Source organism: Leptodactylus fuscus, chromosome 4 (genome assembly GCF_031893055.1).
Source record: "Leptodactylus fuscus isolate aLepFus1 chromosome 4, aLepFus1.hap2, whole genome shotgun sequence".
Classification (NCBI taxonomy): domain Eukaryota; kingdom Metazoa; phylum Chordata; class Amphibia; order Anura; family Leptodactylidae; genus Leptodactylus; species Leptodactylus fuscus.
The window spans coordinates 89447927-89473835 of NC_134268.1; the positions used below are offsets into that span (position 1 = coordinate 89447927).

The 25909-nt window shown below is 42.0% G+C and overlaps 1 protein-coding gene across 1 annotated transcript in view; it reads right to left on the reverse strand.

Annotated features, from left to right (window-relative positions):
- The window catches only part of F13A1 (coagulation factor XIII A chain), a 142289-nt gene that overhangs the window by 43539 nt on the left and 72841 nt on the right, over nt 1-25909 (reverse strand). The window contains exons 7-8 of the mRNA XM_075270787.1: nt 18528-18702; nt 8484-8622 (exon numbers count right to left, since the gene is read on the reverse strand). Of these exons, the coding sequence (XP_075126888.1) occupies nt 8484-8622; nt 18528-18702 (314 nt within the window). The remainder of the gene's footprint in view (nt 1-8483; nt 8623-18527; nt 18703-25909) is intronic.

Below are 25909 nucleotides of genomic sequence, written 5' to 3' on the forward strand. Positions count from 1 at the left end.
CAAAGAAAAAGCAATTCCCCAAAATGGTATAACTAAAAAGTACACCCGGACCCGCAAAAAAAGACGCCCTATACACCCCCATGCACAGAACTATAAAAGAGTTACGGCTGTCAGGATATGGCGACTTGTAGAAAAAAAAAATATTTTGGCACAGTTTTGAATTTTTGTTAAGGGGTTAAAATGTAAATGAAACCATATAAATTTGGTATCCTTGGAATCGTACCAAAACATAGAATAAAGGTGACATGTCATTTTGGCTGCAGAGTAAACGCCGTAAAAACGAATCCCATAAGAAAATCGCACAAATGCACTTTTTCTTCAAATCCATCCCATTCTGAATTTTTTTCCAGCTTCCCAGTACATTGTACAGAGTAATAAATGGTAGCATCATGAAGAAAAAATTGTCCCACAAACATTAAGACCTCATATGGCTCTGAGAGCGGAGAAATAAAATTATGAAAAATTAAATAAATTATGAGGTTTGGAAGGGGGAGTCAAAAATGAAAAATGAAAACCGAAAAATGCTGTCGGCGGGAAGGGGTTAAGACACATAGGTAAATGCTACATAATAGAAAAAAAGATGGAAGCACTTACCAGAGTTCATAAAGGAAGTCCACTTTATTAGAACATAGATAAAACAGCAAGCGTGTGGGAGAGAGTCACATCTGCAGCGTCTGGCGATGATCGTTTCGCGCACTAAAAGTGCTTTCTCTAGCCCTGCATTCAGACATTGTCACCAGGCGCTGCAGACGTGACTATCCCACATGTTTGCTGTTTTTACTGTGTTTTAATAAAGTGGACTTCTTCTATAGACCCTGGTGAGTGTCCCCATCTTTTTTCTATTGTGTGTCATTTGTATATTATGTTTCCTATGGAACATCTCTGAAAGTACAAATCAATTTCAGAGAATGTTTTCTGACTTATGAAGATCACACCATTTGCTTAACAGACAGTATATTAGCAAGAACTAGAAAACAGATGGAATGGAGTAACACATAACTACAGAAACAGACTATGCAGGATTTGTGTAGTCTATAATTATGGAGACACATAGGGCTGTATAGGACATCTACACCATAAAGTTGCAAAGTTGTTTAATGTTTGGCAAACTGATCAGTTCATTGAATACTAATTTATTATTTAGTTCAATGGGATCTGTATAAATCCTTATGCAGTGAGCTCCTCCTAGTGGCAGCTGCAGGCAGACTGAATATTAGCATTTAAAGCAGCACACTAATAATATTTTTTTATTCCATAGCCTATTTGAAAAGTACTTGATGTTAAAGGTAGTGATATTAATATTCTCAACAATGGCTTTATTTGTGAGTTATTAAATGCCTTCTGGTCCTCATTTTTGTCATTTGATTATTGATCCAATTATCCAATGTCTTATGTTTAGATTGGAAGACAGATTCTCTACTTATTCCTATGAGAGCCCCTGTCCACATGAAACACTGAGTTATTTGGAGAATCAGTGTCAGTAACATGAGGTAACTGAGGAGCCAATACAGACACTAGTAAGGATCTTTACTACAATTTACTTGCTATATATCCTTACGATATCTTTCCTACACATTACATCAAGTACCTTTTTAACAGACCTTTACATAAAATTTTTTGTGGGAGTGCTACTTTATCTACATAGTTGAATCAAAGGAAGCAGGAGATTTGGAGCTCTCTATTAGAAAAACAGAACTCTATCTCCAATAGGAAATTCTTCACATATTTAGATTACATAAAATATATCGTATGCACAATTTTCTGCCTAAGGACACCACCATTAATCCCTTCACCACGCTAAACCAAATAATGAAAAACTATATTTATATTACTATATCATGTCATTGGTTTTACAAGGATAACTTTCTATAATAGGAATAATAAAGCAAAATATAAAAATGCCACCTCCCAGAAAATATTTAGGAAAAATAACTATGATTCTTGTGGATATTAGAAAGTATAGGGAATAATAGCAGTTTCTCTAAAACAAAGAAGCGGTTATAAAAGGTGTAGCTTTCATTTGTCTAATGCAAGTCTTCAAGATGTCTTCATTTACGAGACATCAAATATATGCACCATTCAATTCCAACTTCTGGTTAATTTTGCTTTTTAAATCATCTGCACCCTGCCAAGTGTGAAGAAACTGATTTCCTTCAAGTAGCCACTTATGCATTCCTGATCTGTAAAACTTTACCAGCAATAAAATGTCAGTTAAAAAAAAAAGAACAGAATAGTTAAACTCTGACCATTTCATTAATAATGGGCAAAAACAGAAAGTGAAAGAAGCCGAGAGGATCTAAAGCTTGTCTAACAAGCCATTTCAAAGCAAGAATAAAATCTCGGATCAAGGAAAACTTGTCAATGGAGAAATATAATGAGGCACAAGCATACGAAAAGAATTATTCAAGGAAACCTATCTACAAATCTTGCATTTTTTAAACAGTGCAAGAACACTGCTTTACTCAGAAATGACTCTTCAGAATGCATGAGACAGAATATAATAAGATGTTACCCATCGTGGGATAGAACAATTCTGCTGCACGAGGAAAGAACAGTCAGGTCTAATTTATGCAGGTGAGGTGACATGTATTTTGCATCTTCAAAAAATGCTGTTGATACTGTTCAGTTCAAGAAAAAGGAAACAAGTCACATTATACGTGGAAGACTTAGTGGAATACATCAAAAAAGGTGTATTCTTATCTCAGCTGTTTATAGCATATTAACAGAATATGCCATACATGTCGGATAGATATAGGTCCACATTCACAAGCTTTCAGCAGAACATTGTCCAGGACATTATACTGCCTCCATTGGCTGCCTGCTTTACTGCCTTGCCCTGCTTTGCATCCTGGTACTATCTCTTCCCAGGGTAAGCAATCCATACACCTGCCCATTCAAATGATGTAAAGAAAAATGTAAATCTTCAGACTAGTCTGTTTCCTTCCATTGCTCCATGGTACAGGTTTCAGGCTCCTTTGCCCATAGTAGGTGCTTGCAGAAATAAACAGGGGTGTGCAATTGTACCCTGACTGATCTGAAGCGAAATAATATCATATGCCATAAGCTTACACCGTTTTATCATAGCCAACAATTTGTACTGCAGTACAGATGCTGTGGAATTGGAGCACATAAGATAGCCTTTGCTCTCCACATGCATCATTGAGACTTAGGTGACCATGACATTGATAGAGTTACCAGTTCACCGGTTGACCTTACTTGGACCATTTTTGGCACTAACAACTATATCCCAGGAATATATAAAAAAAACCTGCTGCTTTGGAGATGCCCTGACAATCATTCAGCCATATTGCAGTGTATATTTTGGAAAATACAATTATGGAGAGAGAGATTGGATTTTTTCTTTTTTTGCCAAGAGGTCCACTATGTTCTAAAATGGACCTTGAAGCAAGTATTGAATTCTAGAAGAAGATGAATATCAGATCTCCACATTATACAATAGAATAGTTCATTGATCCGATCGGGAAATTGGTTATTCCACGTCTCAGTGTAGAACACATAAGTTATAAACAATAGAACAATAGGAAATAGGAACATATAACATTGAGTAATAATACAATAATGAATAGTAGAACAATAGACCACTACCTTCTAGGATGACTCCCTATTTACAGAGTTGTTAAGGAGTGAGATTGCCAAGGGAATGAATGACCTTCTAAAACTTTCCCTTCCATAGCTTAACTGTATGAATCTTTCAGTGAAGGAACTCTGCTGGCTGAGGAGGACTTGTTTAAGAGGGTGTGAGGAATTGTACATAATGGCTTTGTATTTCCAAAATGTCCTCAGCTGCAGACAGACCTCCCAACTGTTCAACCAAAAGCCTGCCATAGAGCTAGTCCTTTTAATTAATTTATCAATCTTTTTAACATCCAGAGTCCCTGTGTTGCCTCCGCAAGAATTAACCCAATAGAATAGGGGCTGAGCAATCACAGATTTATAGAAGATTTCTAACAAACCACCACACACCTTGAACAAACAGAATTGATGTAAAAAGAGTAGCCTAGTGGCTCCCTTCTTGCACACCTTTTCAGCATTCCGCCTCCAATCTAATTTATTGTCCAGGTATATTCCCAAATACTTGTCGGACATATCCCTCTCCACCTACTGGCCCTCAATAGTGACAGATTTTACATCTGTATGAGTCCCACCAAAATCAATAATCATATTCTTTGGTTTCAAAATAAGTCCATTACTGCCACATGTAGAAGGAAGTGCCTCACCAGTTCCCGCTATGCCTTGTCATCATCATCAATTATACCACCCAGGGCCCATGTTAGCACCAGGCAAACCCAAGCACATGCCGGGGCCATTGAGCTCAAGGGGGCCACTGCTCAGCTGAGAAATGAAAACAGTTTAATTAACAAAAACTTTGCTAAACTTGCTGTTGTCCATTTACAACTCCTGTGTCCTAAAGTTTCCCCTCTCTGATCTCTGAGCCCTCTGTAGCTGCTGTCTTCTATAAGTGATGTATAGAACTTCTGTAACAGCTGGTATGTGAGTGACCACAGATAAGGGTTTGGGGACACTCGTCCACATTAGGGAGAGCGTGTGCCTAAATAGGCATTACGGAGACTTACAAGTCATTCCTGCTCCGCTAGGGATTATGGGTAAAAAATATGCAAATCTACTCTCCTGGATGGAATTAGGAGAACAGAGTGCACTCTGTACACCACCCTATAGAGGGCAGCATCCTTAACATCATGAACGACTCAGTTATAAAGTCTTTTAATCATAATGTGGATTTAATTGCTAAATCAGTATTTCTGTCCCAAAAGGAACAGATTCCCAGCTATGGACAGCGCTGTTTCGGCCTATTGGGCCATCCTCAGCATAGCGTAGGGATACTGATTTAGCAGAGTGAGAGACTATAGACCAGGGTTTGGGGACACTCGTCCACATTAGGGAGAGCGTGTGCCTAAATAGGCAGTACATGCTATGCTATGCTGAGGATGGCCCAATAGGCCGAAACAGCGCTGTCCATAGCTGGGAATCTGTTCCTTTTGGGACAGAAATACTGATTTAGCAATTAAATCCACATTATGATTAAAAGACTTTATAACTGAGTCGTTCATGATGTTAAGGATGCTGCCCTCTATAGGGTGGTGTACAGAGTGCACTCTGTTCTCCTAATTCCATCCAGGAGAGTAGATTTGCATATTTTTGACCACAGATAAGTCACAGATAAGCAGTGAAGGTTTTAATCCTGTTAATATGCTAATGTTTATTCATCTGTTCACTGTACATTTGTTTATCCCTGGGTCTTGTAGTACCTCACCCTTGTTACAGAGGTGTCAGTGATTGTGCATATCTGTAGTTGTAATGATGTATCATTACATCAAATGTCCAGTGTAAAAGCATGAAATCGTAAAACTCAACAGACTGCATTGTAAGTCAATGGAATCTGTTTGGTAAAGGTGGTGTCTGCTATGTGACAGATCCAACACCGTGTCGTGCTTTGCATTTATAACAGAATCCATGACATGAAAAGATAATTAATTGGTGTATTTTTGGTTGTTAAAAAGTTTATTGAGACCACAATTAATGTTGTATATGTCTAATAATAGTATTTATGTATACATCCAACCAGTCATTACAGTACTGTATGAGTAAGGCTAGGTTCACACTTTTCAATTTGTCGTTCTGACAGAAAGGCAGACGCAGCACCCTCCATTTGCATCCACTGAATTTCACTGCAATGATAAAAAGACTAAAACTTTCTTTGTCCATTCAGAAAGGGCAGATATAATGTTTTTCATGAATTGCAGCGCTCACTAGATGTAACTCCTTGTGCTTCTTACCATGATTGAAAGGAGGCCCCTGGGACTCTGTTGTCCAAGGGCCCACCAAAACCTGGAGCAAGCCCTCATACAACCTACCACAGCTGAATTATCTGTCATCTTCTGAAGAGTCAAAGTCTGATATAAAATGGTAAAGAGAAAAAGAGACAACACTGTCTGCTGAGGTGCTCCAGTACCACTCACTAAGAGATTCTAAAATCAATGTCCCAGCCTAACGTGTTGAGGTTAGAGATTGGCGAACCTCTCAGGTTACATGTTGTTTTGGGTTCAGGTAGCTCCAGGCATGTTGTCTAAGTACCCCTTGTGGAAGAGCCAGGACAGGAGGGCATCGCTGGAAGAAGAAAGAAGAGGAAGGTATGACAGGAAGATGATGTTGGACCGTGGAGGACCGCCCAAAGTGCACAATAGGTATGATTTACAAATATGTTTTATGGATTTATTTTAAAATGGGGGGAGGTTTAAAATAACATTTGCGGTGCCTGAATAGCCTTTTTAAATGCTATTCACGCATATGTGGGGCTCATAAAGCATAATTTTGCTGATAGAGCCCCTTTAATAAACTATAGACTTTTTTGCCACACACGTTTACACATTTTAATATTTAAAATGCTCCAAAAATTACCCATTTATTCGGGAAAATGGTGCATTTTTTATACACATGGTGGTTAAATTGCAAAAAGTAATGGCTTTGTAGAAAGAGTAGCTATTTTTGATTATTTCTAAGTGCTAGAAGCTTGTTGCTTTTATTTGGGAAAACAGACTTGTGGTGGTAAGCCAATTTGTAAAGTGATGAAGGATTATCTTTACAAAAATGTATTAAAAATATTCCATAAAGGGAGCAGATGTGAAATCAAAATTGTTTTTACATACCAACACTGTGGCACCACTAGTGTGGTATAGTGGAACGCAATGGACCAGGACATGTCTGGCTGAGTGGTGGCAGTGGTGGTAGGCAGCTGTGTGGCAGTGCAGCAGGGCATGATATGATCATTAGATTAGTGCTATTGTTATGTATTTAATTAAAAACTGCTCTATTGTACAACACTCTTAGAATAGAATTACAGCACATATTATTGACAATGAAAGGGTTAACTGTCCTGTCTGTGTGTCTGTAGTTCTGTATTAGAGCAGCACATTTATGCCTTCACTTCTATCTATTGATTTCTATTACTATTCTGCCTGTGTAATTGTTGAATTTGACTAAATTCTCCTATTCTCCAACTATTGTTTTACAAGCTGTTCAAAACTGTGCTCTATATGATGCACTTAGATAACTCACAGATCCTACTCTGTTTCCACCATTGCTGCAAATAGCTCGTGATGATGCTTGCAGCACCTTATATACTGTATATGACATCAGCACTGTAAGGTGCCCACCTACCACTGTCTATTGGCTGAAAGACTATCAGCTAATGTCAGGTGGTGCTAGAACATCAGACAGTGACTCATACACACACTAATATCTTGTCTGTATTTCCTGTTCTAACATGTGGTGGCAGCCATTTTAGTTTGTCCAAGATGAATTGCCATTTGTTCAGTTTTCTTATTCAGGTCGAACCCAGTTTATGGCAATGCAATTTGCCAATCTCAATTTGTCATCGAGATAGTCGCTGATCTAGTTCACCAAATTTATACATGCATGCTATGTGCAGTATGTTAATGTGGCATCATCCTCCCCCACCTTAGAACAGTATGCAAACTGCAATGGCCTAATGGTGGAGCGACACACTTTCTCAAGTTAGACAGCACCAGATGCTCAAACACCTTCATGACCTGTGTTGTGATTGCAGTCCCCTTTTCTTGGGCACAGGTATCAACCATGAAGTCTTTCAAAGCACTGGAACATACTGTACACGTACACTCATGTTAAACAGATGCACGAACACTTCACGTAACTCCGAAACACAACTTTTTAGGACCCTGGGAGCAACATGTTCATGTCCAAGCTGAGGTACCAATCCTTACCTTCCCTAACCATTTTCTCACATCATCAGGTTTCGTTGACCATGAAACATCCTCCACCTTGGGCTAAACAAGTCACCATTGTTGTCTACATCATCTACCTCCTGACCCAGAGCAGTATCTCTGCACCTGTTAAAGAATCTGACTGATCTGCATCTTCCTTCCTTTATTTGCAAATAGCAAGTCAATTGTTTTTGCTTCCCTTTTAAAAGAAGGGAGAATTTAAGAAGGGAGACCAATTTACAAGCAAAGTCGAAGTTTCCTGTGACTATATTTAGGTTATGTTTGCCACAGGATAAATATTCAGTAGACCTGACACCACACCAAAGAGAATATCACACGCAATATCCTACAATGCTGATGGCAGAACATAAACGACCACAGTGGAGAATTCCATAGGGATGTACAACAGCCGCAGAGCCACAGGCAGGATCTCAGTGTCGCCATGACAGTGATGGATCCTAACCATGACATGTCTCCAGACACCACCCCTCATTAAGTAAATAAAACTTATATTGATGCTTCCTCACTTCATTTCCGGCATCTTGTTTCAACACAGCCCATAGACTGTACAGAATCTAATGCACACTAGTTAACTTACCAGTTCCTAGATTATTTTTAAAGGTGACATTTTCTTCCAATTAATGATATAAAACTAATGAAGACAAAGTTCCATCACATACATATAATGACCAGCTGACCTACCAGATACTGTCTTTCGTGAGTACGGTGTTAGTTTTACCATCTTCATCTAAATAGACATCAGTTTGCAGATTGGCATCCTTGTCATGAGCAGAAAAATAATTGGTAACAAGACGTGCAGGAATTCCGAGACATCGCAGGACTGCAAGAAGAAAGTAAATATTTGTGACTAATAAATGAGATATTCAGGGATGTCACATTACACCGCTAACACCACTGAAGGTACTCCGAAAAAGGGGCTAGTAGAAAAGCATTTTCTAATTTCATACTAAACTTTAGAGATAAGTTTTATAATAGATACTAGAGATGAGCGAGTACTATTCGAAACTCCCGTTTCGAATAGCACGCACCCATAGGAATGAATGGACGCAGTCGGCACGCAGGGGGTTAAGCGGCCGGTAGCTTCCATTCATTCCTATGGGTGCATGCTATTTGAAACGGCCGTTTCGAATAGTACTCGCTCATCTCTAATAGATACTAACCTCACCAGGAGACTATTGAGAACTGACATAGTTGGTGTATAATTGACCAACATTAAATATAACCACAGCATTTATATCTGGGAGTCAATTTCCGTTTTACTCTCGTTTAAAGGAGTGTTGGTACCCTACGGAAGAAAATTTACTGAACTACGCATTGGCTATTTTAAAGCAATGAGAGTGTATTCACATTTCAATTTCATTTTTTTTTATTTTTATGTAGATTATGAGCCTCATATAGGGATCACAATGTACTTTTTTTTTCTCCTATCAGTATGTCTTTTTGTAGAATGGGAGGAAATCCACGCAAACACGGGGAGAACATATAAACTCCTTGCAGATGGTGCACATTTCAATTTCTTTGAACAGACATGTTCAATCTTTGTATTGATTGACACACAGACTCAATAGAAATCAATGGATTCATTTTCAATGAATGTAAAATGGATTGACAGCTGAGTTCCGTCTATTAAAATGGATCAGTGGGTTCAGTGGGTTGGCTCAAAAAAGAAAAAACAATAAAATGTTTTTGGTTTTTTTTGTTTTTTTTTAATGGCCCATTAAAAATGGATGCAAAAATTATTCACTTCACCATCACAAACGGGAAAATGGAACGGCTGTAAAACAGCTGTAAAATATTCACTGGTGTTTGTAATGACGTTACATCTGTCAAAAATGGCACTGTGGTGTGAATAAGTCCTTAAGGGTATGGATAGAGTGTCAGTGTCGTCTCATCCCATTCAAGGAATATGGATAAGACAGGTGCACAGGTTACTTTTGGAGAATAAATACCTTTCTTATTTAATATTTAATAAAAAAAGAGACATTTTAGATAAAATATGTAGACTGAAAAAATAGGAATTGTGGAAGGGGAGATGGGCTATTTTTTTTTCCTTTTCTGTCCTCTTCAGTCAGAAATTTGTAGTAGGCCAAGAGGGACAGGGGAATCTATTGTATAAGCTTTAACCTTTTTGTATATTGTATTTTACTGAATTTCTCTCTCTGTACTATATATATGCAAAAGTCAATAAAGATTATTTTTTAATTACAAAAACTGTATTACTCCAAATCAGAAGCACATTCGTAGAGGGAGCAGTGTTAGCAGTAATACCTATCTTTATAGGTCCCATTGATTTTAAAAGGAGTGGAAACAAATATGCATAGCTGTCACTCCATTCAAACAGGGGGCATGGGTGTTTATTCTGGTGATTGGTGGGCTTGCCAGGGGTGGGACACTTATCACATATGCCTAGGATAGGTAAGAAGTTGTTATGGTGGGCCAACCCTTTTAAAGGGGCTGTGTCATGAAGACAAGCCTTGCCCATATGCCCCATTAGGTCATATATTTGTCAGAAGCAAGAATATATTTATATACAGCAGGGGTGCTCACACTTTTTCAGCATGTGAGCTACTTTATAAACTGACCAAGGCAAAAGATCTACTACCCACTTCTTGTGGGCGGGGATGGGGTGGGCCTGTGGGCAGATCCGGGGTGTGTCTGTGGGCGGGGCGGGGCATGTAGGCGGGGTCGGGCGGAGCATGAGAGCAGGAGACAGTGGCGTTCTGTGGCTTGCCAGGGATCCCCCGTGTCTGCTTGTTCACAGCCAGTGTCTGGAGATGACTCTCAGCCTGCGCTGTGAACAAGCAGCACCCCGGCTCCCTCCATCCCTAAGAGCGGGGAGCGCGTCATCCCTCGGAGCTGCTGCTGCCCGGCCTGCAAGTGTCTGGAGTGCTTGTTCACAGCGCAGGCTGAGAGTCGACTCTCAGCCTGCACTGTGAACAAGCAGACACTGGGGATCCCTGGCTGCATCCCACGATCGTCCGATACGTCCTTTGCGATCGACCGGTAGATCACGATCGACGTATTGGGCACCCCTGATATACAGTATTATATGCATAGCCATTCATCAGAATGGCCTCCATGTAATATTACATTACCCTTTAAGTGATGTCTGCAAAGTAACTATCTGGCTGGCCCTGCTTCCGCTGGATAGCTGTTTGCCAGGGCTACTGAACTCTGCAGCAGCTACAGACTGCAAGGGGTTTCTCTGATGACTTAAGCTTCTGTAATGGAAAGAAAGCACCCAGACAAGCAGAACTGCAACCTGTCAGATCCTTATATTCCCTGACGGCAGATAATGAGAGACTGAATGAGAGGATATAGATTGTTACTAGATTCTTCTGAAATCTTCAGGATCCCTTGAGCAAGGTCTATGGGCTATAAATACTTGTCTCTGTTCTTTGCCTTATGTCCCAGTATCTTTGTACTTTCAGATGATGTTCTATCCAGGACTACCCTCTGCTGTATGGAAAACATAGCTTGTAGATTTACAAATGCAACTAGCAGATTTATGTAAAACTTGACTTACAATAGATATAGATCGTATAATAACATACAATGTTATTGCATCCTCTGGCATGTTGCTTTAGCATGTTCTTCTATGCTTCTATATCAACTCAATAAATTTTTAATAATTGATTCTCCTGCCGGAGGGATACATATCGGAATGAAAATATAGTTTTCAGTCAGCTATTTAACATGACATGAGTTTGCAGTAACCAACATCATACTTTTAATATACAAAGAACCTGGTCCTCTAACATATGCATTTGGGGCACGATGGGCTTAGTAAATGAAAGTATAATACCTAGAATTTTAATACATACATGACTCATGCACAGTGGTAAGAAAATGAAGAACACAAGACAACACAGGAATGCTGGTCCTGCAGCAGGTCAACCTAACTAACATTGTTTCAGGTTGATCAATGCTCTGTGCAATTGTATAGGTAGGGTCTACCTATATGGAGTGAAGTGGTAACAACCAGACCAGGACCTTGGTGCCTAAAGGAGTCCACTTTGTCACATAAGAAATAATAATTTCATATAATAATAAGAATTACGTGGTACATGGTAAGTGGGTGCTCCATTTTGGATGTAACATTGAAGTCTAGTAGTGTAACCTGACACTTTTGTATATGAAGTTTGCTCCATACTATTTTTTAGCTATGGCAGTCTAGACTATTTTTCATATATGATAAGCAGAGTTAAAACAAACTTCTCATGAACATGATCACTGAATTTTTGGGAATATTTTAAGCACTAAAGTTTAGGGCATATTAATGCCATATTATGGTGAAATCAATGGGTTTTTTTTGCCATATAGGGTACCAAGCTTTACATCTTCAAATAGATCATCAGGATACATTTGCATGTAATTGATCTTTAAAAGAATCATATAAAGTGGCAGGATTGTATCCAAGGGGAGACAATATAGGTATACAAGCAGTTAGGACTATATGGACAGACATGTAGAAAATAAGTTTAAATGCTTAAGGGGTTTATCTGGCTTATCCTTAGACCATCAATATTAGAAACTGGAAAATTCCTTTAAATATTGCATTGAAAAATTAGTAATAGCTGTATAGGAGGTAGCGAGAAGGGCATTTATTACTTTTGGATGCACATTGTCCTGCTATTGTTAGAAGAAATATACTTCCAAACCACAGTGCCCTCTACTGGTACCAGCATGCCGATTATACCTACAGCAATGCTGGCAGTTTCTGTATAGGTAAAGTTGAAGCTGAAAGTCTGCTGAGGAAAACTCTGTGGACTTTCTATGAAAAGTACTGTGGGAGCGAATTTGTGTGATTTTATACTAGGCTTCTACTTCCCAGCCATATATAGGTCAGAAACCCCTACACTAGGGGCCACACGGTGGCTCAGTGGTTAGCACTGCAGCCTTGCAGCGCTGGAGTCCCGGTGTTCAAATCCCGCCAAGGGCATAAAACCATCTGCAAGGAGTTTGTATGTTCTCCCCGTGTTTGCATGGCTTTCCATCCCATATTCCAAAAAAAGACATACTGATAGGGAAAAATGTACATTGTGAGCTCTATGTGGGGCTCACAATCTACAAAAAAAAAAAAAGAAACCCCTACACTAAATATTGGTCTGGGGGAGTTTAACCATTATGATAATACATCTTTTTATGGTTACCCCCAGACTCTGTAGCTTAGGGATGAGAATGCAGCAATGTTCATTTTTAGCTGTTGTTTTCCCTGCAATCAGGATCTAACCACAGCTTTGTGTGTGTGAGGTGTATATAATGAAACACCTGCTGTTACTGCCGTGTGCACTACAGGTCTCATACTAACCATCTTACTGGAGACGCGATCTATTGAGGTGCACACTGTAGCTTACTGTTATACAGCCATTTAGGAGGGTGTATATTGTTTATCCATCTCTACATTATAATGTATCTACATTGACACATTTATCCTTGTCTTGGATGTAAATGGGGATTAATTAGGGACTATAGGATATAGATATCCTTCATACAGATTTGTATACTTCTCCATTACACCTAGACTAGAATTTGGACTCATCTATGCACGTTTTAGGTTTATATTTTTAAAAATAAATCTAATAAAAGTTATTTTTTAATTGTTCACTCAGTGATACTAGTTTCTGTATAGGTATAGTTGAAGCTGAAAGTCCGCTGAGGAAAACTCTGTGGACTTTCTATGAAAAGTGTTATGGGGAAAAAAATTATGACGCGTTTGCTCCCTGGTTTTTCCCGCACAGCCCACTACGCTAGTCGTAATGGCTGAATTTCCACCCTAAAGTAAAGCTACTTTTTACTGGATCAAGATAATACAATGTGCTATGGTATTGTAGATCAGATGATTGATCATCCTGTGGACAAGGGTGGCACAGTTCTGGATGTTGAACCCCTTTGGACTCTTGTGGGCCACCACAAGTGATACACAATTATAGGGCACAGTGTAAATGAACTTGTGGACTGGTAAAATGAATACAGCTGCAAATTTTCCTGAACAGTAGGAATGAAATATGTTGTATGAGCGCTAATCTTCTAAAGCTCTCAGGTTCTTATGTTTATAATGAAATATTAGTATGTGAGACAATAACCCAAGCACACGTGAAGCTAATGATTCTATCTCAGGGTCACAAGTCAGGTATAGCAGTACATTTATAGGGAAGAGAGTGAGATGACATGAAGAGCGAGTAGGCGGACATGCTGCTCAATAAATTGAGTATTGTTTACTTATGTTGCACTTACAGAATAAAGTGTGCGGTGAGGTCACTCGCTAGCTGTTGCATTAAAATGTGCTTAGTCTGTTGACAGTTCCAAGTCAGCTCCACCAACCTCCCAGCAGGTTACAAATGAGAATGAATACTTTCATACAGCTAATAATAAGATCTCTTGGGAAACCGGTTCATGTAGCATAAGAAGAGACTTGGAGCTCATTTACTGTACTTTTACTCGAAGTTACATAATTTAGTCATGGTGCTGTGTCTATAAAAAGAAATGAGTGAATTTGGAAATATTGTACATTTTCTTCCACCTCCTTTAAGTTTCTGGATAATATTATCTTCTTAAAGGGAACTTGTCAAATTGTATATGCAGTCCTGGAAGAGGTACCATTGATAGAGTTGCAGGAACTCAGCAGGTTCAAAGGTGGGAAAAGATTCAATATAAGATTCAGTATAAGATTCAGTATAAGGCTAAGTTCACATCTGTGACGGAGGCTCCATTTTTAACCCTTCTTTTTGTACTTAAACCTCCTGTAGGTGCTCCCACTTATGGATTGACAGCTATCTCGGGATGTATTCTAATACAGGAAAGCTTGTCAAATACTAATAAATTTTATATAATACAAGTTTATATGTGAATCTACTCAGATACTTTGACACAATAACATGCTGCCTGCAAATCAGACACCATGTTCAATGCTCAACTTTTCAATATTTCCAAATGTAACTACTTTATATGACATGGAAAAGGACATAGGAATTTTACTTTACTTTAAACTTAGTAAACTTAACTGTAGCAACCAGTGTCAGGCAGCTGCTGTCAAGTCAAATAAGATCATGGCAAACATAAAGAAAGTATAAAAGGACATAGGTTTAGAGAACATAATTCTACTGCTTTACAAATCACTATTCTGTAGATAGAATATTGTATGCAGCTTTGAGTACAATGCACAAGAAGAACATAGAGGGACATGTGACCATGACCTAAGAAAAAATATATTACCTATGAACAAATATATCAAACGTCAATAAAGTGATCTCTAGAGATCTTGTCCATGGTTTGTTTATACATAGAACTGTAACAAGGTGACATTGTCTATGTCTAGAGGAAATAAGGTTTCTACAATGATGTAGAAGATTATACTGCCGCTATCCACCCAGGGGTTTCCATCCTAAATCCCAGGGAAACTGGACAGTGTACAGCTTGCTGGCAGTCAGCTTTAAAACCCATTCATTTGAATGAGTTTTTAAAGGTAACTGTGGTGTCCATATCAACCCCTCCACCTGGAAGCCATTTTTTTTGCACGGACACAAAGTCCTATATGTATGACTTTGTGTCCGTGCAAAAAAAATGGCTTCCAGGTGGAGGGGTTGATATGGACACCACAGTTACCTTTAAAAACTCATTCAAATGAATGGGTTTTAAAGCTGACTGCCTGCAAGCTGTACACTGTCCAGTTTCCCCAGGCGTTTAAGGACGGAAACCACTGGTCGGACACTTGAGGTAGTGTGAATGCTCCTTTAGATTTCAAGAGGAACTTCAATGACATGAGTGTAAAAATATTACAGGTTATAGATATTTGATTTATGGAGATGGCTTGTTGATCTAGGAATTTATTCTAATTGCCAGATTCATATTGGGATCACTTTTCCCCTAAAATTGGTTTCTATCTCATGGGGCTTTTGCCTTCCTCTGGATCAAAAATGCAGATTAATAGGTTGAAATGTATGTATGTATTTATTTTTTCAGGCTTAGAAAATATAGTACTGTGTATATATTTTGTAAAAATATCAGGTTGTATGATATACACTATTTTTGTTCTTGCTTTCTTGAGGTAGGGGTAGAGAAAAGAAATCAAGAACAAGGACTAGAGTAAGCTGTCACTGGTCCTTTAACTTGACTTGCAAGGAGATGAAATTTGAGCATAGAAGTAAGCCAATTTTGTAAGGATATTGACAGATAAGTCATAGTCTAACTCCATAGCATAAAGCAACCAGATTCATTTCATCTGCTCAGCTGGGGATTATCTATCTTTGAAAAGGTTAAACTGCATTGCTTTAGCTGAAATGCTAAGTCAACATTACTTTTTTTTCATGGCAGAGAAATAAATTAAGTTGCATGGTATGAAAATTGTCTGAGGGATCCTTGGCAGAGCACTTACCACCATTTGAATGCACACAATATCTGATAAGAATGTTAAATATTTTCCATTACAATCATATTCCATACCCCTGTATAATAATACCTGGTGCTAAAACAAATCTTGTGCTATGATATTGAATCCAACTGTTTGTGAACTCCAGAAAAATGTGACTCCAGAACCAGACCAGACAAATCAGGGCTGGACTCTAAGTAAGAGAACATATGGCATCTCTATATGCTAAAAAGTCCCGTAACAAAACTAGCAGAAATTTCACGGTAGCTCACTACGCCATTAGCGCACTTGCGGAAGTATCTAGACTCATTTATTTTGGACTTCGGTTCAATTATTTTTTGTTCTTAGCAGTTTTTGTTCTTAGTAGTTTTACATGGAAAGTTCAAATAGTTGGTTGAGGTTGGAGGTTAAAAGTTTAACAATTTTAATACTCTTTGGCTATGGAGCTGGAAAAAAGTTACAGGCACCGAATCCAGGTTCCAAACAAAATGCAAAATTATTGTTACTTATATACCGTATATACTCGAGTATAAGCTGAGTTTTTAAGCACAGTTTTTGTGCTGAAAAAGTGCTCCTCGGCTTATATTCGGGTCATTACGGTAAATTTCTGCTAGCAGGCCAGGATAGCAGACCCCGCCCCCCCCCCACCACCACCACCACCACTCCATCACACGCCGGGTGACGTGGCCACGTAAGCTCAGGCCCGCACCCGGCGTGTGTCTGCTTCCTGGCCTGCTAGCAGAAGTACCGTAAGTACTTCTGCAGCTCTTAATGTACAGCATCGCCACGCTCCTAGCAGGAGCATGACGATGCTGTGGGCCCCGACACCCGCCCCGTCCGGATGCCGGGTCTGTAACTGTAATGGCACCGCTCTGCAGAGCGGTCGCCATAGAAACCGGCACCTCCGCTGTAATGCTTACAACAGAGATGCTGAAGCTTATGCCTGCGATCTCTGATTGTAGGCATAAGCTTTGGAATCTCCGCTGTAAGCGTTACAGCGGAGGTGCCCTCCGGAGATGTCTTCCCCCCTCCGGAGATGTCCTCCCCCCCTTAGGCCTGCCCCATACCTTTAAAGATGCAGGCCGGCTCCTGCGTAGCGAGCTCGCAGTAGCCGACCTGTTCCGACGACAGCCGGGAGCCTAGTGAAGGCTCCCAGGCCTGTCATCGCTATATTACTATTACGGCTGGTCTATGATCAGCCGTAATAGTAATGTAGAGAATCTCCCATAGACGGAAATACACTTGTATTGCCGTCTATGGGACTTGCAATCAAATGACTGCAGGTTCAAATCCCCCAAGGGGGGCTAAAAAAATTGTAAAAAAAAAAAAAAAAAAAAAAAAAGTTTTAAAAAAATATATATATATATATAATAAAAAATTAAATAAATAAAAGTTCTAAATCACTCCTTTCCCTATAATTCATATAAAGGCGGGTTCACACCAGCACCTGATCTCAGTTATGCAGGTTTCCGTTTTCTGTCGGGAGAGGACAGAAACCGACATTCAGTGTCTGTTGGTGAGCGTCTTCTGCTGCCCATGGCGAAACCGTTATGCATAACGGAGATTGGGCGCTAGTGTGAACCTGCCCTCAAAGTAGAAAATGACTGTGACACACATACACATTAGATATCCCTGTGTCTGAAAGTGCTCGGTCTACTGAATATAGGGTATCTGCAGTGCTCCTATTCCGTCGGGAAGGGGTTAATAGGAGCACTGCAGATCCCCTATATTCAGCCAGGCTGAATTCCAACTGGGGGTAAAAAACCCAGTCCTCAAGTTCAGGGAAGGGGCAGACAGACAACCAAAACACCCCCTCCCCTTCCCCAGTATCTACTGCACCCAAGAACTCGGCCATTTTAATTTTTTAAATTTTCCAGCAGCTGCTGCATTTCCCCCCTAGGCTTATACTCGAGTCAATAAGTTTTCCCAGTTTTTTGTGGTAAAATTAAGGGGGTCAGCTTATATTCGGGTCGGCTTATACTCGAGTATATACAGTAATTATTCATATTGTGGAATGATTTAGATGGTTTGTTGCAGATGTATTTTCATAAGAATTCAAGCTTTTTTGTAAAAAAAAAAAAAAAAAAGCTTTATTGTTTCTGTCTAACCATGGCCGTCACCTATTTATGAAGGCGTCTGAGTTAGACCAGGTGTTGGAGAAAGCCTATTGAAAAATAGAGTATTCAGAGTCGCTGGTTTGGCTCCTGACTCCACAATCCTGATTTTTATTTTGTAAATTGTATTAGTTACCCCTTTATTATTAGTTGGTAACATTTCACTAAACTCAAAAAACTGAATCTACCTCATTAATTTCTTTTTAACCATATTTCATATCACTTTTACCATTTAATACTTACATGTGGTAAATACACCAGCAAAGACCCAGCACTGCCCATATTTTACTGGTAACTTAGAGCTATAGTATTCCAGCAAGATCTCTACACTTCCAGTCCAAGCAGATGGCGATACCCCATAAGTATAGTCATTATTCCAGTTTCCTGCAACCACACCATCATCATCTTTGCCATTTATCTATAAGAAAAGGAAAGATTAGACAAGGTAATCTTTTTCATTCATAATATATAACATTTGCTAAACATGGGGTTTTCCAACGTATTTTTATTGATGGTCTGTACTCAGGATAGGCCATATATAAGAGATTGGTGAATGTCCGATACCCAGGACCCCTGCTGATCATCACTCTGACAGACCACAGCCCTCATTTAAATACTGTGACATTTTCTCTTTCTACATTGCACACTGACTTTTTTTTATGTATAAAAGCTGTAACATGAAACTACAACTTCAACCCATATGAGTTAAAGGGATGACACTACAATGATGCTCTATGGCCTCTATGCAACAAGCATGTAAAGAATGAAGAGGTCATGGCTCAAATAAGTACCACAGACCCTTCTACTTGCTGACCAAAAGGGGTTGTGGGTGATGGATCCTGATTGATGTTATTGAGGATCTATCCTGAGGATAGGCTATTAAAAAAATTACTTGGATAACCACTCAGTCAAATAAATATAAGGTTCATGCCATGCAAGGATGTGCTTGGTCCTCCAGAGACAGAAATGCTATTTATATGTTCTCTGTTAAACAATGGGATTATCCTCTATTAGCTAACCTTGTTTTAAGTGAGTCTTTAAAGAATGGAGTCTCTATACCTGACAATCCCTTTAAGAAGTTATAAGTAATTGAACACACATATTATACAGTATGAGTAAGGAAGCTTTATAAAGGGTGTCCGGAAAGTAAGTACACAAAATGAAAGGGTGGACTTTAGCCGGTATATAGAGCGATTTTTATTAATGAACATATGACCTGAAATTCATAGTTGTGGCACTGCAGTTAGACCGAGATGTCGATTTCCTACCCCTCGCTGCACCATGTAAAAGGAGAAACTAAGAAGATTTTTTTCTCGTGGGGACATGTCAGGTCCGTTGTGTACGCAACACCTGTGCCAATCCACGAAGAGCTCATGAACCACATCCATGCTGCGTTCGTCATGGTAAGGGCCATGCCAGGAGTCTGTGAACGGATGTGTCAGTCCATCTCCCAGCGTTGCACTGCTTGCATCGAGGCAGCCGGCCAGCACTTCGAGCAATTCTTGTAATAAGTAACGGTGATTAAACTGAATTCCCATTAAAGTGCTTTCTCTTCTTCGTTTCTCCTTTCACATGGCGCAGTGAGGGATAGGAAACCGACATCTCATTCTACCTGCAGTGCCACAACGGTGCATTTCCGGTCACATGTTCATTAATAAAAAAAAACGCTTCATATACCGGCTAAAGTCCACCCTTTCATTTTGTGTACTTACTTTCCGTACATCCTTTAGATCGTGTAATCAAACACATAATGGTTGAGCGATCGGGATCGGGAAAGATTGGATCCCAATCGTCGTTCGAGCAAATTTCACGATCGAAAATTATCAAAAATCTGATTTTAAAAACTAACCTGAAATCTCAAGATCAGCTCAACCTTACTCCATAAACATAAAGTAACTAGGGTTGAGCGATCGGGATCGGCAGGAAAATAATCAAAAATTAGATTTTAAAAACGATCCTGAAATCTCAAGATTGGTTCAACCCTAATAACCAAGCTTCATACCAAGATCATAACACAATCATTTCTATCTCCCATAGCTTTTATGCTTTCCTCCTGTTGCCCCCTATTGCTCTCCATTTACTACTTCCATAATATGATTTCCGTTCTAATTTTTTCTTAAATTTCTTTTGAAATCACTTATGTAATGTCTCAAGACAAACCTATCCTTTACAAGCACTTTGCACTGCTCCATTTTAGATTATTACGTCTTATAAAATGTTCAAGTGTTTATGCTTTCTTAGATTTATAAGATGATAAATGACTGTAGTTTGCAAGCCTGAAGTAATCTTGATATTTATGTGAATCATATTTGACTATTACTAGAGATGAGCGAACACTAAAATGTTCGAGGTTCGAAATTCGATTCGAACAGCCGCTCAATGTTCGTGTGTTCGAACGGGTTTCGAACCCCATTATAGTCTATGGGGAACAGATACTCGTTAAGGGGGAAACCCAAATCCGTGTCTGGAGGGTCACCAAGTCCACTATGACACCCCAGGAAATGATGCCAACACCTCTGGAATGACACTGGGACAGCAGGGGAAGCATGTCTGGGGGCATCTAACACACCAAAGACCCTCTATTACCCCAACATCACAGCCTAACAACTACACACTTTACACACTCAATACCACCTCTCTGACAGTAGGAAAACACCTTGAAACATGTGTATTTGGCACTTGCAGTGAGGAGAGCTTGTCACCAGCAGTGAATTTGGCCCTTGTAGTAAGTTGAGGTTGGCACCAACATTTGTTTTGAAAATCAGGGTGGATTGAGCCTCTAACCAGCAGAGTTTGGGCAAATTCATGGTGGAGGGAGCCTCTAAAAACCCCAGTTTGGACCAATTCATGGTGGAGGGAGCCTCTAACCAGCCCAGTTTGGGCAAATTCATGGTGGAGGGAGCCTCTAAAAAACCCAGTTTGGACCAATTCATGGTGGAGGGAGCCTCTAACCAGCCCAGTTTGGGCAAATTCATGGTGGAGGGAGCCTCTAACCAGCCCAGTTTGGACCAATTAATGGTGGAGGGAGCCTCTAACCAGCCCAGTTTGGACCAATTAATGGTGGAGGGAGCCTCTAACCACCCCAGTTTGGACCAATTCATGGTGGAGGGAGCCTCTAAACAGCCCAGTTTGGGCAAATTCATGGTGGAGGGAGCCTCTAAAAAACCCAGTTTGGACCAATTCATGGTGGAGGGAGCCTCTAACCAGCCCAGTTTGGACCAATTAATGGTGGAGGGAGCCTCTAAACAGCCAAGTTTGGACCAATTCATGGTGGAGGGAGCCTCTAAAAACCCCAGTTTGGACCAATTCATGGTGGAGGGAGCCTCTAACCAGCCCAGTTTGGGCAAATTCATGGTGGAGGGAGCCTCTAAACAGCCCAGTTTGGGCAAATTCATGGTGGAGGGAGCCTCTAACCAGCCCAGTTTGGACCAATTAATGGTGGAGGGAGCCTCTAACCAGCCCAGTTTGGACCAATTAATGGTGGAGGGAGCCTCTAACCAGCCCAGTTTGGACCAATTAATGGTGGAGGGAGCCTCTAACCACCCCAGTTTGGACCAATTCATGGTGGAGGGAGCCTCTAACCAGCCCAGTTTGGACCAATTCATGGTGGAGGGAGCCTCTAAAAAACCCAGTTTGGACCAATTCATGGTGGAGGGAGCCTCTAAACAGCCCAGTTTGGGCAAATTCATGGTGGAGGGAGCCTCTAAAAAACCCAGTTTGGACCAATTCATGGTGGAGGGAGCCTCTAACCAGCCCAGTTTGGACCAATTAATGGTGGAGGGAGCCTCTAAACAGCCAAGTTTGGACCAATTCATGGTGGAGGGAGCCTCTAAAAACCCCAGTTTGGACCAATTCATGGTGGAGGGAGCCTCTAACCAGCCCAGTTTGGACCAATTAATGGTGGAGGGAGCCTCTAACCAGCCCAGTTTGGACCAATTAATGGTGGAGGGAGCCTCTAACCACCCCAGTTTGGACCAATTCATGGTGGAGGGAGCCTCTAAACAGCCAAGTTTGGACCAATTCATGGTGAAGGGAGCCTCTAAAAACCCGTTTGGACCAATTCATGGTGGAGGGAGCCTCTAACCAGCCCAGTTTGGGCAAATTCATGGTGGAGGGAGCCTCTAAACAGCCCAGTTTGGGCAAATTCATGGTGGAGGGAGCCTCTAACCAGCCCAGTTTGGACCAATTAATGGTGGAGGGAGCCTCTAACCAGCCCAGTTTGGACCAATTAATGGTGGAGGGAGCCTCTAACCACCCCAGTTTGGACCAATTCATGGTGGAGGGAGCCTCTAAACAGCCAAGTTTGGACCAATTCATGGTGGAGGGAGCCTCTAAAAACCCCAGTTTGGACCAATTCATGGTGGAGGGAGCCTCTAACCAGCCCAGTTTGGACCAATTCATGGTGGAGGGAGCCTCTAAAAAACCCAGTTTGGACCAATTCATGGTGGAGGGAGCCTCTAAACAGCCCAGTTTGGGCAAATTCATGGTGGAGGGAGCCTCTAAAAAACCCAGTTTGGACCAATTCATGGTGGAGGGAGCCTCTAACCAGCCCAGTTTGGACCAATTAATGGTGGAGGGAGCCTCTAAACAGCCAAGTTTGGACCAATTCATGGTGGAGGGAGCCTCTAAAAACCCCAGTTTGGACCAATTCATGGTGGAGGGAGCCTCTAATCAGCCCAGTTTGGACCAATTAATGGTGGAGGGAGCCTCTAACCAGCCCAGTTTGGACCAATTAATGGTGGAGGGAGCCTCTAACCACCCCAGTTTGGACCAATTCATGGTGGAGGGAGCCTCTAAACAGCCAAGTTTGGACCAATTCATGGTGAAGGGAGCCTCTAAAAACCCGTTTGGACCAATTCATGGTGGAGGGAGCCTCTAACCAGCCCAGTTTGGGCAAATTCATGGTGGAGGGAGCCTCTAAACAGCCCAGTTTGGGCAAATTCATGGTGGAGGGAGCCTCTAACCAGCCCAGTTTGGACCAATTAATGGTGGAGGGAGCCTCTAACCAGCCCAGTTTGGACCAATTAATGGTGGAGGGAGCCTCTAACCACCCCAGTTTGGACCAATTCATGGTGGAGGGAGCCTCTAAACAGCCAAGTTTGGACCAATTCATGGTGGAGGGAGCCTCTAAAAACCCCAGTTTGGACCAATTCATGGTGGAGGGAGCCTCTAACCAGCCCAGTTTGGACCAATTAATGGTGGAGGGAGCCTCTAAAAACCCCAGTTTGGACCAATTCATGGTGGAGGGAGCCTCTAACCAGCCAAGTTTGGACCAATTCATGGTGGAGGGAGCCTCTAAAAACCCCAGTTTGGACCAATTCATGGTGGAGGGAGCCTCTAACCAGCCCAGTTTGGGCAAATTCATGGTGGAGGGAGCCTCTAAACAGCCCAGTTTGGACCAATTAATGGTGGAGGGAGCCTCTAACCAGCCCAGTTTGGACCAATTCATGGTGGAGGGAGCCTCTAAACAGCCCAGTTTGGGCAAATTCATGGTGGAAGGAGCCTCTAACCAGCAGAGTTGTGGGAAAGCAGGGTGGAGGGAGCCTCTAACCAGCAGAGTTGGTGGAAATCAGGGTGGAGGGAGCCTCTAACCAGCAGAGTTGGGGGAAATCATGTTGGAGGGAGCCTAGTATTAGCAGAATTGTGCAACGCTTATGGTGGATGAGTATGAGGATGCGGAGGAATTGGAGAGGTTGAGTACAGACATGGAGTTTCATGTTGGGGTGCTTTACACAGGTGGGCACAAAAATGAAGGCTCTATCCAGTGGTGGTTCATTTTTATCAAAGTGAGCCGGTCGGCACTCTCAGCTGACAGACGGGTGCGCTTGTCAGTGATGATGCCACCGGCTGCACTGAACACCCTCTCAGATAGGACGCTGGCGGCAGGACAGGACAGCACCTCCAAGGCATATAGGGCAAGTTCAAGCCACAGGTCCAACTTCGACACCCAATACGTGTAGGGCGCAGAGGGGTCGGAGAGGACAGGGCTGTGGTCGGAAAGGTATTCCCGCAACATGCGCCTATACTTCTCACGCCTGGTGACACTAGGACCCTCCGTGGCGGCACTTTGGCGAGGGGGTGCCATCAAGGTGTCCCAGACCTTAGACAGTGTGCCCCTCGTTTGTGTGGACCGGTGAGAACTTGGTTGCCTACTGGAGGAACTGCCCTCCCTGCCGCCAACGTCACATGCTGGAAACATCTCCATCATATTCTGCACCAATTGCCTGTGGCAAGCATTGATGCGATTGGCCCTCCCCTCTACCGGAATAAAAGACGAGATGTTGTTTTTATACCGGGGGTCAAGGATAGCAAAGATCCAGTACTGGTTGTCCTCCATGATTTTGACAATACGCTTGTCGGTTGTAAAGCACCCCAACATGAACTCAGCCATGTCTGCCACAGTGTTAGTTGGCATGACTCCTCTGGCCCCACCGGAAAGTTCAATCTCCATTTCCTCCTCATCCTCCATGTCTACCCATCCGCGCTGCAACAATGGGACGATTCGAAGTTGCCCGGAAGCCTCCTGTATCACCATCACATCATCGGACAACTCTTCTTCCTCCTCCTCCTCCTCCTCCTCCTCCTCCTCCATTAAACGCAGTGAAGCGGACAGATGTGTGGACCTACTCTCCAGCTGTGACGGATCGGATGCTATCCCTAACTCCTCTGTGTGATCTGAGTTATCCCTGATGTCAATCAGGGATTCTCTCAGAACACACAAGAGCGGGATTGTAAGGCTCACCATCGCATCCTCAGAGCTCACCCTCCTTGTGGACTCCTCAAAGACCCGTAGGATGTCACAAAGGTCTCTCATCCATGGCCACTCATGGATGTGAAACTGAGGCAGCTGACTTTGTGGCACCCTAGGGTTTTGTAGCTGGTATTCCATCAAAGGTCTCTGCTGCTCAACCACTCTATTCAACATCTGAAACGTTGAGTTCCAGTGTGTGGGGACGTCGCACAAAAGCCGGTGTTGTGGCACATGCAGGCGTTGCTGGAGAGATTTTAAGCTAGCAGCGGCTACTGTCGACTTGCGAAAGTGGGCGCACATGCGCCGCACTTTCACCAGTAGCTCTGGAACATTGGGGTAGCTCTTTAGGAAACGTTGCACCACTAGGTTGAAGACGTGGGCCAGGCATGGAACATGTTGGAGTCCGGCAAGCTCCAGAGCTGCTACCAGGTTCCGGCCGTTATCACAAACGACCATGCCTGGGCCCAGGTGCAGCGGCTCAAACCATATTGCCGTCTCATCGAGGAGGGCATCCCTCACCTCGGAGGCAGTGTGCTGTCTGTCCCCCAAGCTGATCAGCTTCAGCACAGCCTGCTGACGTCTACCAACGCCAGTGCTGCAAAGTTCCCAACTCGTAGCTGGGGTCAATCTAACAGCGGAGGAGGAGGCGGTGGCGGAGGAGGAGGCGGTGGCGGAGGAGGAGGCGGTAGAGGAGGAGGAGGAGGGGGGTGTTCTTCTCGTGTCCCTGCCAGGAATGTTAGGCGGGGAGACGAGGTACACCGGGCCAGTTTGGGAAGCAGTCCCAGCCTCAACTACATTCACCCAGTGTGCCGTCAGTGAAATGTAGCGTCCCTGTCCGCATGCACTTGTCCACGCGTCGGTGGTCAAGTGGACC